The following is a 21,436-nucleotide window of genomic DNA, read 5'->3' as shown; positions in this document are numbered from 1 at the left end:
TGTCATAGACTGGACAAAATATATAAAATAACAATTTTCAGGATTGGACAGCAATCAAAACACAGCTGAGACTTGAAAAAATGAAAGTGAAAGGAGCTTCACACTTACCCTTCTTGGGAAGTTGAATCCAAAAAGTTGCATTTCAAAGGACAGAGGAAATAGACTGGAGTTTGAGGTTGCCATGGTGGCTGGGATTTGGAGGTCAGAGGCTGGAGCGGAGGGAATTGCACAGGAGAGAAGAAACTCCTGAAATTGTATAGAAATTCTTCTCATATCCTCGACCCCAAGTTGTATGAGCACAGAGTGAGTCTCCCGGAGTCCTAGCAGAGAATAGCTGCTTGGAGACTGGAAAGCTGAGAAGAAATTTCAGAGACTGTATAGTGCTGGAAAGATGGTGGCGTTCAAACTCAGACAGAGTAGAGGGATACTGTACCTTCAGCTGAGTTGCAGAAAAAGATCATGTTCTAGGAGTAAGGACTACACCCTGGGAGAAAGGTCAAAACTGAAATAAACCTACCATGACAGTCTAAATCCAATCGTCATAAGAATTAAGGTGATCTACCAGTAATTTAACTGGCAGCTAGAACAAAATTCAACACTTATTAGAGGAAGATAGCATAATTCAGAGTTTCTACAAAGTATTATCCACAAAATCTAGCATGTGTTGACCCTAAAAACATAAAACAACAGTTAATTTACCAGCAAATGAGTTTATTCAATAGCAGAGGAATTGCAGTTTGAGACAATAAAAACTAGGGCCAGTCTGAGAAGGCAAAGGGAAGGTCAGCTTTTATTAGGTTTTTAGCAGCAAACTGGGCAGGCTGTGGTGGTTCCTTGTTGGCTATCCGCAGCTTGTTGTTAGTGGGTCAGAAGGAAATCTTTCTTCTGGTGGGGTCTGTAAGTTGTGGTGAGTGATATGTGTACAAGACCTCCCCTTTCAGGGCTTCCTGACTTCATTTTATTTTTTAAACTTTATCTTTTTATTTATTGTTGTTGTTGTTGTTGGGGTGAAGGTAAGTCAGTTTATTTATTAGTTTTTTTTTTTTAAATGGAGGTACTGAGGATTAAACCCAGGACTTTGTGCATGCTAGGCATGCACTCTACTGCCAAGTTATACCTCCCCACACCAATTCCATTTTAAATGAGGTTTCCTTTATTTATTTTCACACATGAAATAAAAATTTACCAGGTGAGAAGAATCAGGGTAAAGTGACTAACAGCCAAGAGTTAGAAGCAGGTATAGCGATGATCCAATATATTGGAGTTAGCAGAGAAAACTTCAAAATAACTAAATACGTTAAATAAAATAGGAGTAGATTGACAGTGAGGATAACAAGAGGGAGCATATCAACAGAGAATGAGAATATTTACTTTTTTAAAGAAATCAGGTAAACATCCAATAATTGCAAAATTCAATATCAGAAATTAAGAATTTATCAGATGGGTTAGCAGCATAACCCATAAAACGCAGCACACTCAATAAAAGATACCTGCATTTTAGCACGGAAAGAGAAAAACACAATAGAAAAAAAAAGTTATCCTAAATCCATTTCTGGAGAGATACTCTCTTATTTACCTCTTTTTCCTTCTTTCTCCCAAACAAGTAATTTTTCTAATAAGAGAAAAAGCAGAGTGGGAGTGGGATTACCTAGTGAGAAACAGCTACGTAACAAAGATGGTCCTCTTAAGTCAAACGTAATGATGGTTGGACTTAATTTTTTGACTTTACAATGATGTAAAAGCAAGACGCAATCAGTAGAAACCATATGAAGAATTTTTATCTTTTCCTGGGCTAGCGATATGTGGTACAATGCTCTCTCATGATGCTGGGCAGCCTGCCCCAGCCCCCGGTCAACCATACGATCATGAAGTAAACAACCAAGATGCATCTGTTTTTCACTTTCATTACTGTATTCAACAAACTACATGAGCTATTCAATACTTTATTATAAAATAAGGTTTTATGTTATATGACTTTGCCCAACGGTAGGCTAATGTAAGTGTTCTGAGCACGTTTAAGGTAAGCTAGGCTAAGCTCCTATGTTTGGTAGGTTAGGTTATTAAACATGTTTACTTATTTTTGACTTATGATGGGTTTACTAGGGTGTTGAGAAGAGTCTGTAATTAAGAATTAAGTTTGCTAATTACCTCTCCCCAATAATTAATTAATTAAAAAATTTAAAAAAGAATTAAGTTTGGCCACAAAAATCAAGCAGAAAGGATGTTTGGACAGTTCAAAACTCCTCCTTTCAAGGCCCCTACCATTTCCATATCCAGAGTCCAGAAGGCAAACCACTGCGCTCCTCAACAGGTTCAGAGCCTCTACTGGGCTGCCTGCTCTCCCAAAATTGGGTCTCAGACCCTCCACTGCAAAGGTGCTCATCCTGTATCCCATTCCCTCAAGCTTTGGGTAGTGAGCAAATGGATATGCTAATTAACATAATGCCATTCATCTGTTAGACCTTATAGACTATCATTTAACATGTCAATCCTGGAAATACATGATGCAGAAGAGTAAATTATTGAGGTTGAAATCTAGAACTCTATAACATGCCAGTGAAGGATGGCAGTACTTTAGAATAGAGAAACTTTAAATAATAGTAATGAAGTGAAGGATAATAAAAGTGACAATAATACCGCCACTATTCACTCTAATTCCATATAAACTCTTGATCTACATGGCATTTAAACAACTCATTAATATCAGGAAAAAAGTGTAAATGGAAATAATCTTAGGTGTTTTATTTACCTTCCTCCAATCTATTACTCGAAAGACCTAAAAATTAGAAGAAAAAAATTAAATTTTGGAGAACAGTCCTGTTAAAGATATCTAATATTAATATGTATCACAGAGGAGGGAGTTTTTCAAGACAGTAAGTACATACTGTTAATAGAATTTATAAACATAAACTTGTTGAGCAAAGTATTTCATAAAGTTTTATTCTAGTTCTGATAAAATATACTTGTAGCTCTCCTTTAAAGTTTAGTTTTCAGCTAAATAAAAATAGCTCTCCATTGTCCATCAGAAGACATCCAAGCTCTTTCTTCTAACATTGGAGACTCCCTATTACCTGCTTCCATCTAACTTATCCACATCTCTCTAAATACAGTCCCCATATACAGTTCTCCTCACATGAGAGCAGTACCTGTTCCTTGCATACACCTCTCACTAAAAATGCATCCAATTATGAATCTTTATAGAAACTTCTCAGATCCTTGTTTCTGTGCTGCATGAGCACAGAGCGAGGGAGACTCCAGGAAAGCCAGCACAGAACAGTTGCTGGGAGATTGGAGAACAAGGCTGAGCAAAACTTTCACAGGTTGCACAAAAACAGATTTTTAGTAGGCAACTAACAATCTATGCCATGCCTACTTCTATGCTTACCAGATAATGAGACCCTACTATGTGCCCTGCACTATTCTAGGTGCTGGGATATAGCAGTGAACAAATTGACTAGGTCCTTTCCCTTATGGTAAAAAAGCCAGATATATGGGAAGTCTTGGGGGAGGGAGCAGGAATAGTGAGGCAAAGTTAATGGGCATTTGTTGAGGCCCAAAGGCAAGAGAGGGTATAACTCCCTCAAAAATTTAATGTGATCCTTTTGGAATCTATTACTAAAACCCCTTATTTTACTTCACTCACACCTTCTCTAATTGATCCTGTCTATTTCTAAATGAGATCTATTTGATCTTATCTCCTGCCTGGATCGTGAAGTCAGGGTAGTAAATAAGATTAAAAGGAGTTGTTGCAAAGTAAAATGAGACGCTGCCTTAGTTTATAAATGGAAAAAAATATAAAAATGTAAACTAACACATACCAAAGGAAAAGTTGGGAAAATATTTTTTTCCATCTCAAGAGAGAAAAAATGATTTTGTAAATACGATACAAAATTCCAGATTCATTTTTAAAAGTCAATAATTTAATTAATAAAATTCAAGAACTCCTATGTGGCAAGAATGGTCACAAGCAAAGTCAAACGACAAATGAAAAATTGGGGAAAATTTACAACAAATACTACAGATAAAATTTCCCTAAAATATAAGTTCCTAGAAATCAATATGGAAAATATCAATGCTCCAACAGAAAAATGGGCTAAAGAAAACACAAAGATTTTTTAAAAAGATGAATGATGCTCTACCTCACTCATAAGAAAAACATTGTTTAAGCTACAAAACACCATATTTTATCTGTTTGGAAAGACCACAAAATTTGGTAACACACCAGCCAGTGAAGGTGTGAGCAAATTGGCTTCTATTAGTCTTCAGAGACCTAGACTAACGGCACACCACTCTACCATTCCTAGGGCATGCACTTATCCTCATGGTCCAGAACAGCTATGACCCAGTCATCTTATGTCCAAGAAACAGACTTCCCTTTCGGGGAGACTTCCCAGAAGTACCACACAACACTTCTACTTATTTCAACTATCAAATTATTAGTCATAGAGCCATACCTAACTGCCAAGGAGTCTGGGAGCCTCTTAGTTTGATTGCAATGTCTCAGGTCTCATCTAGATATTGCATCCTGATCAAAGTTCAGGAATCTGGGGAAATGTGCACCTCCCATCTGGACTAGATGGCTCCCCAGGGTCCAGCAATCTAAGAACTTAAAGATAACTTAACCACCCCAAACTTACCCAATATACAAATGTGGAGCAGGAGCAAGATAACATTAAAACTGCCATTCAGAAAAGGGGAGAGAGAAAACCCTGCAGTGGTCACTGGTCTATAGCAATATGCAATTCCATGAGGCAGAAACAGAGACCTCCTTTCCAGGCATTACCTAAGGCCTTCAGTTCTGCTTTCTAGGAAACTCTTTCTGGGGCCTCTAGATTTATTCTCTAGGAGGTTCTTTCTTGTCCGTGGCCTCATTCTCAGTAGGCATGAGGGAACACCAGGGAGTTGCTGACATTTCATAGCTCACTTCTTACTAGTGGTAGTTTTCTACAGTGGTACAGTTTTCTTCGGAAAAACATTTACTTCTCCATCTGTCTTTAAGCCCTTTCCCTTACTTCCTCTTCTGGATTGTCAATGTAACAGGAAAGACAGTGCTTGCAGTACCTCTCTTTTTCATCATCCCAGTTTTGAGTAAAAGTCTAAGATTGTTATTATTTAACTTTTAATATCCTTGCTTCTTACAGGAAAGAAAGAGAACATCAGTTCAAACTTCCCTATACAGTCCATAAACGTCAAGCTCAAAAAATTTATGTTTAATTCAAAAGCATCTGTTGAGCACCTGCCATGTGTGATACACTAAGGATTCCAGGTTTGAGGAGATCCTGGTCACCATCATGGCATGGTGGGTATAAGGTATACACAACTGGGAGCACTCATCAAACTGTATACTTAAGATCTGCTCATTTTACTGTATGTAAAATATACCTCCATAGAAACATAGGCTAATCATGGAAAGATAACAAAAAGAAATGTTTAGAGTTTACTGTAGCTGGCATAATAATTTCAAGTAAGTTAAATTTACAGTGTGAATTTGACTCTGCTATTGTGTATATGGCCCTGGATATTGGACTAAGTAGATGAGCCCTCTCTATGGAACTTGAAATGTTAACATTCTGTAGTTGTTGTAATTGTCTACTATACCATCTTAACAGTTGTATAAATTTTAAATGTGGCACTTATCACTAATAAGATCTTAAGCTTCTAGTTAGCAGGCATGGGTTTAAATTCAAGCTTTCTCTGAAATTTGGGGAAAATGACACAAGCCTGTTTCATCTGCAAAATGGAGAAAATATCCAACTTCACGGCATTGCTGTGCTGACTAAATGAGAAAAGCGCCAAGTCAGAGTAAACATTCCCTTTCCCATATCATCTCCTCCCAACATCTTTTGATGTCATCTTTTGGCCACAATCTATTATTACCAATTATGACTAATGTGGAGAATACTGGCCCTTTACAATGATGAGTTTCCAGTTCTCAAAACATTTTACACTTCACACATACTATCTTATCATTCATTCATCCTATTGAACATCTACTATATGTACGACCTGTGCTAGCTTCTAAAAATACAGTCCTATGTTTATGGAGCTTACGTTCTAGAGGTGAGAGATAAGATTATTTATTTATATCCATATATGTAATCAGGCAGGTAAAAGTTCTTTGAAGAAAATAAGATGAGGTTAAAGGAGAGAATGAAGGAGACAAGACTAGTGTAGGGTTTGCTATCTGACATACCTCTCTAGCAAGATGGCATTTGGGCAGAGAATAGAATAAAGCCACACATGTGGGTATCTGGGAAAAGAGTTCCAGCAGAGAGAATAGCTAACTCAGACTCCAAAGTGAGAACGTGCCCGGCCTTTCTGAAGGACTAGATATCGAAACAGCAAGAGTGCAAGTGAACATGGAGAAAGAATCCTAAGCAATGAAGAGATCAAAGGCACATAAAACCAGGTTACATCCTTTTGTAGGTCATGGAAAATAAGCATCTGGGAATTTTTCCCGTGAGATAGGAAGCCACTGGGAAGTTTTGATCATGGTGTGATGTGATCTTACTTTTAAAAGGATCACTCTGGATAGGATGTGAAAAGATTTTAATGTATATGGGGAAAGGGGCTATTCCAAGTCTAGGACAGTATTCTGAAATCTAAGTTGTATCAGTCACCTATAGAGCTTTTTAAAACACAGAGTGATCACATAAAAAGATGTTCACAATGTTCATAGCAGCTTTATGCATAACAGCTAAAAACTGGGAACAACTCAAATCCCTCCAGGGGTTAGGGACAGAAATGAGGTGTGAGGGAGGAAGGTTGGCTATTAAAAGGGCAACATGACAGATCCTTTTGGTGATGGAAATGTTCTGAAATGTTACCAATGTCAACATACTGACATTGTACTATAGCCTTCACAAGATGTTACCACTAGGGAAACTATGTAAAAGGTACAGGGATCTTCCTCTATTTTTTCTTACATTACATGCAACTCTACAATTATCTCAAAACAAGTTTAATTTAAAACAATGACTGAAGTAATCAAAAACACACAAATTGGGCTTCCTCCCGTTTCTGATTCAGGAAGACCTCAAAACGTGTATTGCTAACAAGTGTCCAGTGGGATCAGCTATGACAACCACTGATTTAGGGAACAACACATTGGGGCAAGTATTATTATTATTATTTTGTGAAGAACCTCAAGTCTAAAGATTAAGTTACTTCTCTGTCAAGGGCAGCAGGAACTAAGTGGCAAGGCCAGGACTCAAATCAGGTCCTATCAGCTCGGTGTTTGCCTAAGCAAAATCAAGGTCAGAAATAATTTAAAGGACTCTAGTGTCTACCACAGAACAGAGACCAGTGCTTGCTGAACTAGACTGTAATGCCCTAAACACAAAAATTCAATAAAATACAGGAGCTTAGCGATAAACATTTCACAAACCTTCAGAGATACACAAGACGGTAAAGTGTACACCTGTCTCAGCTCTTATCTTGTGCCTTGAATAAATGCTTCAACTCTTGTTCCTTGGTTTCCTTAGGTATGAGTACAAGGAACTGACCCTTTCCTACTTAATTCTGGATTTCGCACTTTAAAGTCTTCTGGGGTTTTATAAACAGCTACAACTCCTAAAATAACAAAAACAGTTATGTTTACTATACATGGCAGTATTTTATCAAAATGGACACTTTCTATAGCTTTCTCAATTTCTGGAAACCCTGAGTGAAAAGGGAAAGAAAAATATGCACCAAAACACCAACAACACATTCAGCAGAAGGGATAAGGGTCCGGGGGGGGGGGGGAGGAGGCCACAATCTTAAGCAATTCTATGGGGATTTAAAACTGCTCAGACTGTTTAGCAAAATCATACATGCCTAGATTCATGAAGAGGTTACAGAAACTACATCATACCCAAAATGGTTTCCCTGCAGTCAGCTCTCAAGAATTCCACTTTAAAATCCCCTTATGCAATAAGCCTCCATAATAGAGTTCTATATCTCCATGGCAAAGGTAATAAAACGTAAGGAGATAGGCTTAAATAGCTAAGAGGGTTTTACATCAGAAATAAGGAAGGAACTTCTGGTAATGATAGCTCAAGTAACCTGAGATTACATTCATGATCATTCCCTATTTAACACTGTATGTTTAAAACATTCAATCCAGTAGGCTCCTCCCAAACTGTGTCATATCTTGTTTCAGGCCTACTTTCCTATTTAATTATAATTCCCAAAACTAAGTAAATAGATCTATTTAGTTAGAATTACAGAAAAGGCTAAATTTTAAAAAGGGAGGTGGGGGCTTCAAATACAGGTAAAGGTCCCAGGAAACCAAGACTTAGAACTGAAAACTAGTTTCCATTAATTAAATGCCTTTTCTTCTATTAGAAAACAGTAAGTGCTACTATTCTATGTAGCTCTCCCTGGGCTCCTGCCCAGCTGCCTATAGTTCCTAACACTGAGGGAAATCTTAGACTCACATTTAACTTACAAATAAGACACACAACTCCCCAGCGCCATTCCCATCCCCTACCAAGAGACAAAAAACTCTGTTTCTTTTAATCAGAGCATTACTCCAATGCAGTACAGAAAGTAAGGGCCCAGTTCGTTAGAGTTCGTCTCTACTTTTACTACCTCAGACCATCTCAGAGGGAGTTATTAATTCACTGCAAAGGGAAACTGGAATCCATTTGTTAAATGAATGGACAGGAATTAACTTGAAGATTTTCTTGTTTTTTAAAGTAGCATCTAGGCACATACATAGATTCCCTGTGTTGAAAAAGTATGAAAAGGCTAAATTTTTACCTAATAGTCCTATCACGTTCAATTCAAAAAGGACTCAAGACATAACATTGTTAAAAACATTTATTTTGATACAGTCTATCATAAATAAGTCAGTAGAGGTTCACTCTGTCACAGACGCATCTGAGAAGAGCCCTATGCCATCCAAGTGATGAACGTCTGAACGATGTCCCATCTTTTATCCCAGCCAGAGTGCACACTTTCCATGTTGTTCCTCTGCATTGACTGCTTCCAAAACCAGATGACCAAATAGTCTTTTATCCCCAAAGTAAGCTAAAATGTTTGTGAAGAGGAGACATAAATTAAACCCCAAAGTAAAAACTTCTTAAACAGAGATTAAGAACTAGAGGATTTGATACATTTATGTTTGTGTTTACTCATCAGTCAAATTCAGAGTTAGCAGAAGGATCAATCTCACTGAGCAAAAAAAATCAAACACAGAGACCTAGTTAAAGAAATAATTTTGTAACTTTTTATTATAGGTACCTATTATAAACAAAAAGAAAAACATAAATTGAAGTCAATCAAAACATAGACATAAAGGATTGATGAACCCAGAAAATAAAGCTGTATCATTTTTAGATCCGGGAAGGAGAAAAGAAATGTCTTACTTCTAAGTCCTGCTGATTAAAAATGTGGTTTGTAGTAGGATGTCAACTTAAATAAAACTACATTACAAAATGCCAATTTGAGCATTCTGTTAAGTTTATTTTTAGGAAATATTTTCCCTTTGCGTGTGAAACAGACCAACATGCATCTATTTCCAACTTTCCTAAGTATTAAAATCTCCCATAAAACCCCAACTATTTTTGCATACAGTTAAGATTTAAAAATAAAATACCCATTTATCAAGGTCTCTTCCTCACTGGTAATGAGCATCCAAGATAAAGAGAAGAATATCTCCCTTGGCCTTAAACTGATAAGGAGTCAATGATTCTCTGTTACTTAGTATTCATATATTTTGCCTAAATGTTTTACTAAGGTATTATTCTTTATTCATTAAGTACTGCATTTTGAATAAGGCATTCACAGCAAGCCACATTTGCTGCCCATGTACAATATACCACCCTGGGTAAAAGAGGACACTAAGACAAATGCAGACCTAATCCCAAGGAATCCAACAAAAAGGGAAGTAGACCAGCAAATCATGCACCATGTTATTTACATAAGTATTATGCAAATAAATTTATATATAAACAATAAACTTTATATATTCGAACAATAAATTTTATATTAATAAAACATTTACATTAATAAAAACCCTGACAGATACAATTCTACTCCTATCAGTGTACAGACTAGGCAACCCAGGAAGACCTCCCCAGTCAGTCTCCCCAGTGCAAGCAGCACAGCATACGAAATTCTGTTAAGAGGATAACCCTTCTCAGGCACTCAGTTCTTTCCTAAATCACAAATTACCCTGAAAGGAAACCAGAAAATCCCTCTAACGACAGAAAAGAATGATCAATGATCGTTAGCACCAGAAAGGAGAGCAGCACTGAGACAACAATGAGGTGAAGAAATGAAAAAAACAGGGAGGTAGCTGCTTCATCTAGTCTGCAGCTTTGAAGGGTCAACTCTTGGTGGGATAACTGAAGCCAATACAGCAGAAGGGCACATTCTATCCCCACCCCTGGATCCCAGATCACCTAGGGCACAAAAAATGCTATTTCTCAGCATGCAGGTCCAGTCTAAAAACTGTACCACAAGATGCAATGTCATATCCACTCTTGTCTCAAGACCACCAATAAGTGGTTAAGATCATTTAATTAAGTTAATTGAACATTCAAAAAGTGTTGCCAAAGTAGCTGGCAGCTACTTTAGGTACTTACAGGAAAAAGTGTAATGTAAATAAGCAACAAGCATAATACTAGGCAGAGAATGACAGACATGAAAAAACACAGTTTATTCTGGGACAAGTATGCAGTATCATGTAGCCAGAGCATAGTTCTCACAGGAGAAAGAAGTGGGGCAAAGGAGATGACATAGGAAAGATTAAAAATTATTATTAATAGTTTATTGCTCAAACATTACTTGCCAAGCACTGTTAATACTTTATATACAATATTCTTATTCAATCCTCATGGCAATCTTATAAAGCAGATATTATACCCAACTTATAAAAGAGGAATCTTCATCTTAGAAAGGTTAATGGTCTCTTGGGGAAAGGTTATCTGATGATAATTTCCACTGCTTGGAAAATGTTCACACAGCTTGACCAGGTAGTCCCATTTCTGACAGTGTTCCCTAAGGTAATGTTTCCCTAAGGAAATAACTGGTCTAAGGTCGACGGGCTACTCAGCAGCAGATACATTACCTCAAGTCCCCATTTTACAGAAAAGGAAATTGACAGTTCAGAGTAAGGCTTAAAAAAAAAAAAGGAATTTATCAGGGATCTCTGAAAGCAGTTTTAAGAAGCCATAACATAAAGGGTTAAAGAAAGAAAGGGACGTGAAGAAAGGAAGCAGTGAGTGAAGGTCATTTATTGAAGAACTTTATCAGGGAAAAGAGTAACTGCAGAAATGGACATGCTGAAGGTACATATGGCAGTAATTCTTAAGAAGAAAAACCTCTTGCTTTGAGAAAGGAGAGGCTGGCAAGGCAGAGAATGTGGAGCAAATTCATACACAATGGCACTGTGCTAAGAGGTCAGATTATCTGAGGGAGGCCACGTGACCCAGTGGACAGTGTGTAGGCCTTGGAGACAGCCACACTCCACCACTTACCAACTGTGTGATCCAATGTGAAGGACTGAAGTGAGATACTGTATGTAAAGTGCTTAAAACAGTGACTGTTAGTAATATTACTATTATTATTTCTGCCCATTCTAGAAAAAAGTGGCTTAGATTGAGTCTGAAGAAACTGAGACCTAATACAACCAGCTAAAAGTCTGTTAGGACAATTCACAAGAAATGTCTTTAAGACAGAGGGTCAAACTGAAATCCCACAGCTCCTGTGCAGGGGTCTAGTCATCACAGTGAAACAAATACCAGTCCTTCCTACACAGCAATCCTGCCTGTTCCAGATTCTGCCTTTATATATGTATATGTATATATCTATATATATACAGATATATACACATGTATACATATAATTTTCACAAGTTATTTATATATACACATACATGTAAGTATATGAATATACTCTGTATCTGTGTGTGTGTATGTAGCAGTTTTCACAAGTGCTTATCCAACACTGGCAAGGTTATTTCTGAGAAAGGAATTTGACAATGCATTGTCAGAGCCACTTATGTTCATACACTTTGACCTATTAAGCTCACAAGAATTTATTACAAGGAAATAAATCAAAACCTATAAAATCTATGCACATAAAAATGTTTATCATTTTTAAACTGTATAGTTTAAACACATAATATTTTAAATATATAGTATATATGACATATGCATAGTATATATGATGTATGATATATAAAAATTAGGAAGAGTAGAGACAGTAGTTACCTAATAACATAAATCAGACTGGTCTGCAAACTCCTGGCTTTCCAACAGCCCAAAACGACACTGACTGGTAAAGCTCTGTTACAGTGCCTACCACTACTTCCCTTATACTTTCCATGATTCAGTACTAATATATGAACATTTCCCTGCAATGCTTATTTGTAAGAGCAGTACCTCAAAATGGTTGGTTCAGGCATTCCAGGATCTGCACCCCTCTTAAATCCTGGGGGGAGAGGGGAAGGGAGGAGAGAGAGAATAAATACTAATTAAAACCCTAGCAGACAAAAAATTTACAATCGAGACTTTCTAAATCAACCCAGGGTAGCTAGAATGGTATCTAGATCTACCAGCACTATCTAGATTTACCTGTGCGACAGAACTGTCTCGAATCCTCACTAGAATATGAGACTATGTACAGGACTAAGCAGTAGAGAGGACAAACTATCTTAGTCCTATTATACACACAACTGCACAGTAGCCCTCAGCATGCACTACCTTTCATTATTAGTCATTACCCACAAAAAAGACATCACAACTACCAAATCATACTGGATGAAAGACTACAAAGAGCACAAAGATTTTTTTTTAAACTATACTTTTTAAAAAAAAATTGAGGATATCTTATTTTATCCCCTATGAACCTCTTTTTATAAATCGACCAAAGATTGGTGATAGAGTTCAAAAACATTCAAGTTATTGTTTAACAACCTAGTTAAGTCAATGCTCTTACTGCAAATATGCTTTTAAGTAAAGCTTTTACCTTTTAAAGTATATTTATTAACTGGATGATATATATACTAATTTGCTGAAATAACTGATTAAAATTAAGAGTTGGCAATAAGAACTGTAGAGTATGAAATTTTACCCATTTTCAAGACAAGAAAGTAGCCTGCCAGTTTCACAGATGCTGGCAGAAGACACAAGATTCCAAGTCAGAAACAAGGACAATGTATTACTCCCAGCAACAGCTGTAATCAGAGTATCATCACTTAGGAGATGAACGCCGAGTTTAAGAAACAGAAACTTTTATAATGAGCAGTGAGCATGTCTCCCCTTTGCTCTGGAGAGAGGTACTATTTTCCAAAGCTGTTCACCCTACAAACATACTAAAAAGAGATATTATGAAACAAAGGGTGATCAGAGCCCCTGCTCACAAAATTTGAAGAAATTCAACACACCATGGAGAATTGTCTTCCAACAGGTAACTCATTAAAATCCTTTTGCTGGTAAATGTTCAAACTGATTCTTTATCATCACATCACTGTCTATCCTATATTATAGCACTATATTCCCACTATACTCCCTGAAGCCCTAAAAGGTATGTTTGAACCAAAATTACACAAGAAATTCAATCTGCAGTTGCAGGTTTTAGTGAGAGCTGAGGTGGACAAGTAAAAGAAACAACATGGGAACCAGGTTAGACATATTAAATTTAGATACAGTGTAAGGATAAAGAGAATGATTAACAACGACTAAGTACTGAAAAGATAGTCTTAACATTAACCTCAACCTGAGTTGGACACTAGAGTAAAAAAAAAAAAAAAATCACCATAATGGTAGTCCTACTAAATAAAGAGAATATAGCTGGTGTGCACAAAAAAGAAAAGAAACTCTAGGGTAGAAAAGGAAAGCATTATCTACTCTTCAGACCAAAAACCCTCATACACAGATTATAACAACCAGCTACAGCTTTCTGGCAGCAGAAAAGGAATCTCAGAAAGGGGAGAAGGAGGGAAAGGTACATGAGAAGACTTACACAGCAGCAAAGAAACCACAGGGACAAAGAAAGCAAGAGTGGACTAAAACAGGACCCACATACACAAGAATGCAAAAAGAGAAAAAATCAACTCCATACCTTCCTTAGCTAAAAAGAGAGCTTGTCTCAGTGTTCGACTAGCCAAATTGGACCCTTCTACCATCAACTGAAAGCTGGGGGGGGGGGGGGCAGTTTGGGAGAAAAAGAACAACACAACTTGTAAGAGTATCATAATTACTTGCTCTAATCCTTGATACCTACACAAAGTCACTAAAATCTGGGAAAATAATGCTTTTTCTAAAAATTGCATTCAAAATAAGGGAGGAAAAAGATGTTTTTAAAGTCCTGTATACTGAACTATCTCCAGATTATCAGCTGGCTTGCAATTCATGGGGAAATGGGAGCCGCAGCTCCCCAGAGAACGTCCAGCATTATCAAAGTTCTGTCAAGACTCAGTGAATGTTCTTTATCTTACACAGTGCATGACACCTAAAACAAACAAACAAAAAACCAAGAAGCAGCAGCTTGTTAAAATCACAGAATTGTGGAGCATGAAACTGAGTTTTAGAAAATGTCAAACTTTATGCTCTGACAGAGTTGAGACTCTTTCCTTTCTACCATATCGCCTGAATAGAGTAATAAAGATTAAAAATAAAGGGGGGGGGGACTACCCAAGGCTAGAAATACAATAAAGTCCCCATGTGCAGCCCTAGCTGAAAATATTTGCCTGAGCACTTAACAAATCTTCGAAATATAGCAAAGTAGTTAAGCGTATGGGCCTTGATGCCCTATTGCTTGAGTTCACAGCTCCCCCATTTAACAGCTGTGTGGCCTTCAACAAGGGACAAAACTTTTCTATGACTCGGTTTCCTCACATGTAAGTCCTTTATATTGGTGACAAAGCAGAGGCATCAAACACCTATTGTCTTAATCATGCCTCAAAACAGTGGTATATCCACGAGGTCTATAGGCCTCTTTTTACTCAGGCCCACCTGGAGAAGTGAAGACAAACCCCTGAAAAACCACCTAGTGCCAAAGAATTAATTAGTCGCTTTCACATATATTTGGTCGTCCAATTCTCCCAATAATCCTAAAAACTAGGTCACCTCTACTTTAGAGATGCAAGAACAGAACACGAAGAGATTACGTGACTAGTTAAAGATGACAGAAACAGTAAAGGATAGAACAGGAACTCGAACTCAGATTAAACCGACCCCACTTGACCAGACAGCCTCAAAGAACGTGCGCGGCCTGGCCGCGCTTCTCTCTCCCGCCTCAGGCCAAAAATGGAGCCTCAGCCTCCGCGAGCCCTTCCCTCCAGTTTCCTCCCAAGTTATTCTCCCACTGACCCAGGTAAATCACGAGAGGTATAAAGCCCCAGCGGATGGCAAACTGGCCTCCCTTGAATAACTGCTGCAGCCTCTGCTTGGCCTCTTTGCTCAGCTTCACCATAGTGACGGCCCGGGTAGCACACTTGAGGCGAACAGCAGCAACCGCGTCAGGAATCCGAAAGAGAGGAGGTGCGCACGCGCCGCACACGGCCTTTACGGCAGGAGTCGTGAGCGTCGCCAGCGGAGGTCGTAATTCATCGCGTTTAACCTACCTCATCCTTCAGCGGCCCCGGCGAGGGGAAAGCGCATGCGTGGTTGATTCTTCTAACTCCGAAGTCCGACTGCTGTCTTTCTCATTTTTAAGGACTCGCTTGGATGCTTGAGGCACTGCTCTTGGGATTCCGTCAGCCCAAGTCGCCTTCTCTCTTCCCACAGCCTTACCCATTTTTGAAAATATATCTCCAAGTGCCCTTCCTTTGCCTAACATAGAAGGAGCGTAAATTTAAAAGGACTGGCTTTTAGTCCCGACTCATTTTGTCTTGGCCTGTAGTCCTGGACAAGTTATTTAACCTCCCTCGGTATCAGTGTTTCTTCAAGCTGAAGCTTGAACTGCAAGGAAGGTTACAAACTGACTGACACCCAAGCAGAGCCCCTACCATGTTTCCTTTGATTCCTGAAGTATTTGGTTGTGCGGGTTTGTGTTTTGCTTTGTTTTTTTTTTTAACATGTTAAACTACTTGACAATATTTCAAAGTCTGGTAAAGTTTACATGAAAACCTGGACTTTTTCAGAGAAGTTGGCGAATCCTATTGCACCAATCAACAGGATTAAATGGGAAATGACACTCTTGTTACCCATCTTGCCCTCATTGGTTTAGAACTGCTGTGGTTCCCTCCTCTGGCTGCACAATAGAATCCAATCATGTGAGGAGATTTAAAGGCCTACTCCCTCTAGGGACCTACTAGGGATTCTGATTAGTCTAGGGGTGGAGCCAGGCCTTTGGTTTACCTTTGAAGTTCTCAACTTTTGATTCAGTAACTGCCTGGCCTGCTGTTGGTATTTGAGTTTTTGACCCCAGGTCTAGGACTTCTTGATTTCTAAGGCTTTAAGAGATTTCTAAGGCTTTGGCCTTGGAGCCTTTCGTAGTTCATCCTCAGGATACATGATGACATTTTCTGTTAACTTTTAAGGTGTCTAATGGCACCTAAAAATTTCACCTGGCTTTGGGTTATTCCTGTGCTTGGATCATCGTCATGATAATAAGTCTACTCTGCCTGAGACTCTAAGTGTTTCAAATACAAAGTTAGTTTTAATCCTTTAAAGAATTTAAGGTTGCCCTGCATTAAACCTTATTTTACTAATTCCATATATAGTATAGGCCTCATTTTACCAATAAGGAAACAGTTTCTTTCTCATCTTTTTATCCAAATGCCTGATACTAGTAAGGATGCATTTTTGTCAGTTGAGCTGAACAATGCCAACAATCACTTGCCTTCCTTGAACATTCATGGAGCCTTACTATATGCCAGGCACTAGAGATAAAATTTTTTTTAAAGCACTGACTAAGAATTTCACATTTGGGTGGAAAAGACCTGAGTAAACAGATGATTCCAGTGCGGTGTAAAGTTCCATGATAAAGTTACACACACAATATGAAAGGAAAGCAGATGGAGGACACCTCACACTGCCTAGAGGAGTCAAGAAACTATTGAAGAAGGTAATGTGGTCAAAGTGGAAAAGAGGAAATAAATTTAAGACTCATTAAGGAGGTAAAATGATCAGGACTTGTTGGCCAAATGAATGTGAAGGGCAAAGTTGAAAGAGGTGGTCAAAGATGACTGCCCAGTTTTGAACTTGTGCAGCTTACTAAGTAGTCTCACTCCTCGGTCTCCACAAACTCTAAATTATATAGATTCACCTTCACAGTGACTCCTGCACATTGCATTGTGGATTCAGGCAACACTGTAATGACTGGAAGATGCTGCAAGACTTTGGTACTGAATTATTTAAAAATATATAAAAAGCACACACAAGAGATTCCTCTCCTTTATAATAATAATCACCATGTATTTGTTACTATGTGCCTAGAAAGAAATATAGAGAAATATACTTCAAACTCTTTGTAGTAGTAATTATCTCAGGGGATGATAGAAGGAATTATTAGAAATCTTCACTTTCTATGTATATATCTCTGTAATGTGTTGTTTTTCATAATGAGCATATATGACTTTTATCAAAAAAAGGCAGATTTTAAACAAAATGAAATCCTTTAAGGACTCCCCATTGCCTTTAGGATAAAAGATTGAAGATTTATTGCACAACCTACATCATCCTTGAAGGCTCCATACTGTCTCTCGTCTCTGCTATTACCTCTGCCAGAAATTCTTTCCCACACTTTTTGTAAGGTCCATTCAAATGTCTTCTCCAGAATACAATCTCCCCTGATCTGCTCTTACCCCTGTCCAGAGTAAGTTGAACACTTCTTCTGCGAGGCCCCTACTCTCAAGTTAATTTATCATTATTTACATGACTATCTCCCCAAGTAGACTGCAGGCAGAGATGCTCACAAATCTTACATCCCCAATTACTGTATGTATAACACTTGTCGAATTGCTGAATGAATTTCATCAGGAACTAACATTCTTAGTTAATCGTGCCATCTCACTAGACCAGAACAGATATCTAAAATGCTTATTTGTAAATTTATAATTAGAAATATCCTTAGCAAAAGAACTGCCATTCTCCTTCCTGGTGAGCAAGAGTGTAAGCTCATCAAGGAATAGAGCTTATACTTTGTCTCCATTAAATCTTGAATACAATGCTGCACCACGAGGGAACCTAACGTATTTCCATTGCTAGAAAGAGAAGTGCTCACTTCGGCAGCACATATACAAAAATTGGACCAACACAGAGAAGATTAGCATGGCCCCTGCACAAGAATGACATGCAAATTTGTGAAGCGTTCCATATTTTTTTGACACAACATTGTAAACTGACTATACTTCAATTTTTAAAAATTAAATAAAAAATAAAAGGAAATCCAACCAAAAAGAGAGAGAGAGAGAACAGGCTTAGAAGTCTCATGGAACTGAGAGCAGACTTGCCAAGGTTTGACTCCAACTCTGCCATTTACTCAAAACAAGAACCTCAAGAACTAGTTGACAACATATCAGAAAAGTTAATTAATTCACCATGGTTACCAGGAAAACAGGGCCTATTTCCCAAAATGTAGCCCAATATACATGCCAAAATGACAAACAGGGAAAAATTTTATCATGCATTTTGTTTTCCAGAAATGGTATATTTAAAAATACATGAATATTCAAACACCATGTGCTTTTTTGAGTTTTAATTCTTACTTTGTCCTCATTTTTTTTTTTCTGCTAGGGTGTTTTTGGGTGGATAAATAATTTCTTATTGCCATGATACAGTTTGGGATTCTTAAGTACATCAGGCGAGCATATGCATGGAACACAATTTCCACAAAGAAATTAGTCAAAAAGCATCACTGGGACATCAACCAAGTGTAAGGTTCTGCCAGGAAAAGGGAGTTTCAGAAAAAATGTGAGGGCAGACAATATATTGTTACAGGAACTTGGATGAGAGAGAAGTCCCAGAGGGCTGAATTGCTCAGGGAAGACTTCAGAGAAGTGAGCCTGAGCTGGTTCCTAATGACTGGCAAAGAGGGAGAGACAATAAAGAAATGCCAGAACATGCATGATTATGAGGAGACAGTAAAACGCTTTAGGTGGAAGAGAAAGCTTCAGGCAGGAAATAATGATACCAAGTTATAAAAAGAACCTAAATGTCATGTTAAGAAAGTTGGATTTTAGCCAAAGAGTAGCTTGAAAGCTGCTGAATATTTTAGAGTAAAAAAAAAATATACAAGGTGAAAGCAATGCATTTTTAGGGTTTAATTTTTTCAGTGTTCTTAATTTTGTTGAAAAGGAAATAAATTCACATGGTCTGAATTTAAAAGGTACAAAAGGGTATATAGTGAAAGCTCTCTCTTCATTTGTGTCCCCAGCTGCCTACTTTTATCCCTGGAGGCAAACCAGAGTTACCGGTTTCCTATATATTGCTTCCAGAAGAAAAGACACACATTTCTCCCCACCCATGTTTTATAAATGGGATGCAGTCACATTTCTGTACTTTTAAAATGTAACTTAGAGATTATTTTGTATGACTACATAAAAAGATTGCTCATTACTTTTTAAAAAAAATTAGATGGATTGGTACAAAAGAGCATAAGTTCAAATTTTCTCTACTTCTTTTACTCTTTGCTTCCCCAGTTTTCTTCTTTTAGGCAACTCAATGTGTCTATTTTGTGTACATCCTTCCACAGATATTCTAGGCTCATGAAAGCACATAATCACAAACTTACATATCCTCCCCACCTCTTAAACAAACAGGGTACATACTATGTACAGTATCTCACCTTTCTTCTTCATTTTAAAGTATTTCTGAGAAATCCAAATAAAGCCTTTATTTGAATTAATAGTATTGTACCAAATCTCAATTTCCTGGTTTTAACCATGGATCATGGTTATGTATAACACTATAATTGGGGGAAGCTGGGTGGCATTCCAATTTTTGGAACTTCTTGTAAGTCTTAATGTATGTCAAAATAAAAAGTATTAAGAATATTTCAGGGACACCGGGATTGGGGGGGTAGAGATATTTCATAGTGATTATTCCATATCAGTACATAAGTAGCTTCCCTTTTAATAGATGCATGGTAGTACTTTTAATAAATAAAATATTTAACTTGTCCCCTATAAAGGTAGATATTTCAGATTTCCTTTAAATTCCTGAAAATTAAAAACAATGTCTGTGTGTGCTCTGTATTTGACACCATGGTTAAGAGTGGTCTATGCACCAAACTATGTAACCAAGATAAAGACTCTAGCGGGAAGTCAGTGGCCAGGGAGTCAGGGGCACCGAGTTCACATTCTAGTCTTCTGCTTAAGAGTTGTTTGACATGGAGCAGGTCATTTAAGCCTCCTGTCTTGGCTCTCTCATTTGCAACACTGGGATGACCTGTGTGGTTATCTTTCAATTATCTTGAGGTTTAGATAAAATGATAGATGGAACACTACTTACTTAGGTTGAGTCTACTGTAAAAATAAAAATATTTGGCGACTGTGACAGCCACCTATAGCAGAATACTCTATCTACAGTTAGAAATAGGAATTATCTCATGGCAGTTTCAATCTCAAGGTTTAAGAAGTATAAAAAGAGCTGTGTCCTAATTCACATTATTTTTCATTTAAAATAAAATTATCTCCTGGGTCCTTCTGTTTTCTAATCTAGTCACTAATTACTGTTAGAAGAGGTGCCACACAGTAGTAACAGTAAATGAAACATCTGCATTTAATAGCCAGTCTGCCTCACTTAAATGGAGTTTAATAACCCATTCAACATTTACATTTTGATAATAGTACATTTTCCAGGTAAGTTATCCTGTTGGACACATCAAGAAGCAATTTTAATTAAAAATCAGACATTCTAAAGGAGTTTCATTCAAGGGTGATACTGAAAATACTGGTTTCCACCAATCAGAGTGGCACCAAAAAGCATATGCACACTGGTGCACCTGGGCTGGAAAGCATGGTGCAGGTTTTGTTTTGGCTTTTGTTTTCCCCAAAAGGAAAATTCATGTTGAATTTCTCCAAGAAGAAGACAACTGCTTAGTCAATACCTGCCTTAAAACTTTTTCAAGCCAAACATTTTCTCTTCAGTATTTTATGGTGCAGAACTTGAACAGATTCAAAACCTTTTTTCTAAGGAAACATGTGGCTTCTCCTGTAGAGTTGCTTGCTGCACATGGCTTGCTCAAAGTGGGTGCCTGCTATTCCAGCGGGAATACCAGCTTATTTTAATCTTCATAGCCTGCTGTTCACTGGGGTGCATTGGTGGTATTAACCAAGAGGTTATGCCCTTGAATCCAGGAGCTCTACTTCTCAGAATTTACCCTAAGGAAAGGATGGGCATTTTAACGGAGGTGTCAGCTCACCCTGATCATCGTAGCTGCCCTTCTCACCTACAGGGATGGGTCCCCAGCAGCTCTATCCAGTGAGACCTACCACCGGCCCAGTTGATTGGACAAAGCATAGATTCCCAACTCAAAAAGAGTCAGTCACACAAAA

General features: G+C 37.8%; 1 protein-coding gene and 1 non-coding gene across 5 annotated transcripts in view; one reads left to right on the top strand and one right to left on the bottom strand.

The window, feature by feature from the left end:
• The window catches only part of TOMM7 (translocase of outer mitochondrial membrane 7), a 287,417-nt gene extending 271,924 nt beyond the window's left edge, over nucleotides 1-15,493 (bottom strand). For 2 of the 4 annotated variants that reach the window (XM_074367368.1, XM_074367369.1), the window contains exons 1-2: nucleotides 15,306-15,490; nucleotides 12,375-12,423 (exon numbers count right to left, since the gene is read on the bottom strand). In XM_074367368.1, coding sequence (XP_074223469.1) covers nucleotides 12,375-12,423; nucleotides 15,306-15,408 — 152 coding nt within the window. In that variant the 5' untranslated portion in view covers nucleotides 15,409-15,490. Of the gene's footprint in view, nucleotides 1-12,374; nucleotides 12,424-15,305 lie in introns of all 4 variants that reach the window. The other 2 variants (XM_074367367.1, XM_074367370.1) reach the window with 2 other exon arrangements.
• Nucleotides 15,494-18,154: 2,661 nt separating this feature from the next.
• Nucleotides 18,155-18,261, top strand: LOC123612410 (U6 spliceosomal RNA). The gene has a single exon (XR_006719637.1). It is a non-coding gene; the product is annotated as a U6 spliceosomal RNA (small nuclear RNA).
• Nucleotides 18,262-21,436: the final 3,175 nt, after the last annotated feature.

The sequence above is a fragment of the Camelus bactrianus genome, chromosome 7 (genome assembly GCF_048773025.1).
Source record: "Camelus bactrianus isolate YW-2024 breed Bactrian camel chromosome 7, ASM4877302v1, whole genome shotgun sequence".
Lineage (NCBI taxonomy): Eukaryota > Metazoa > Chordata > Mammalia > Artiodactyla > Camelidae > Camelus > Camelus bactrianus.
This window is presented reverse-complemented; position numbering and strand designations above follow the sequence as displayed.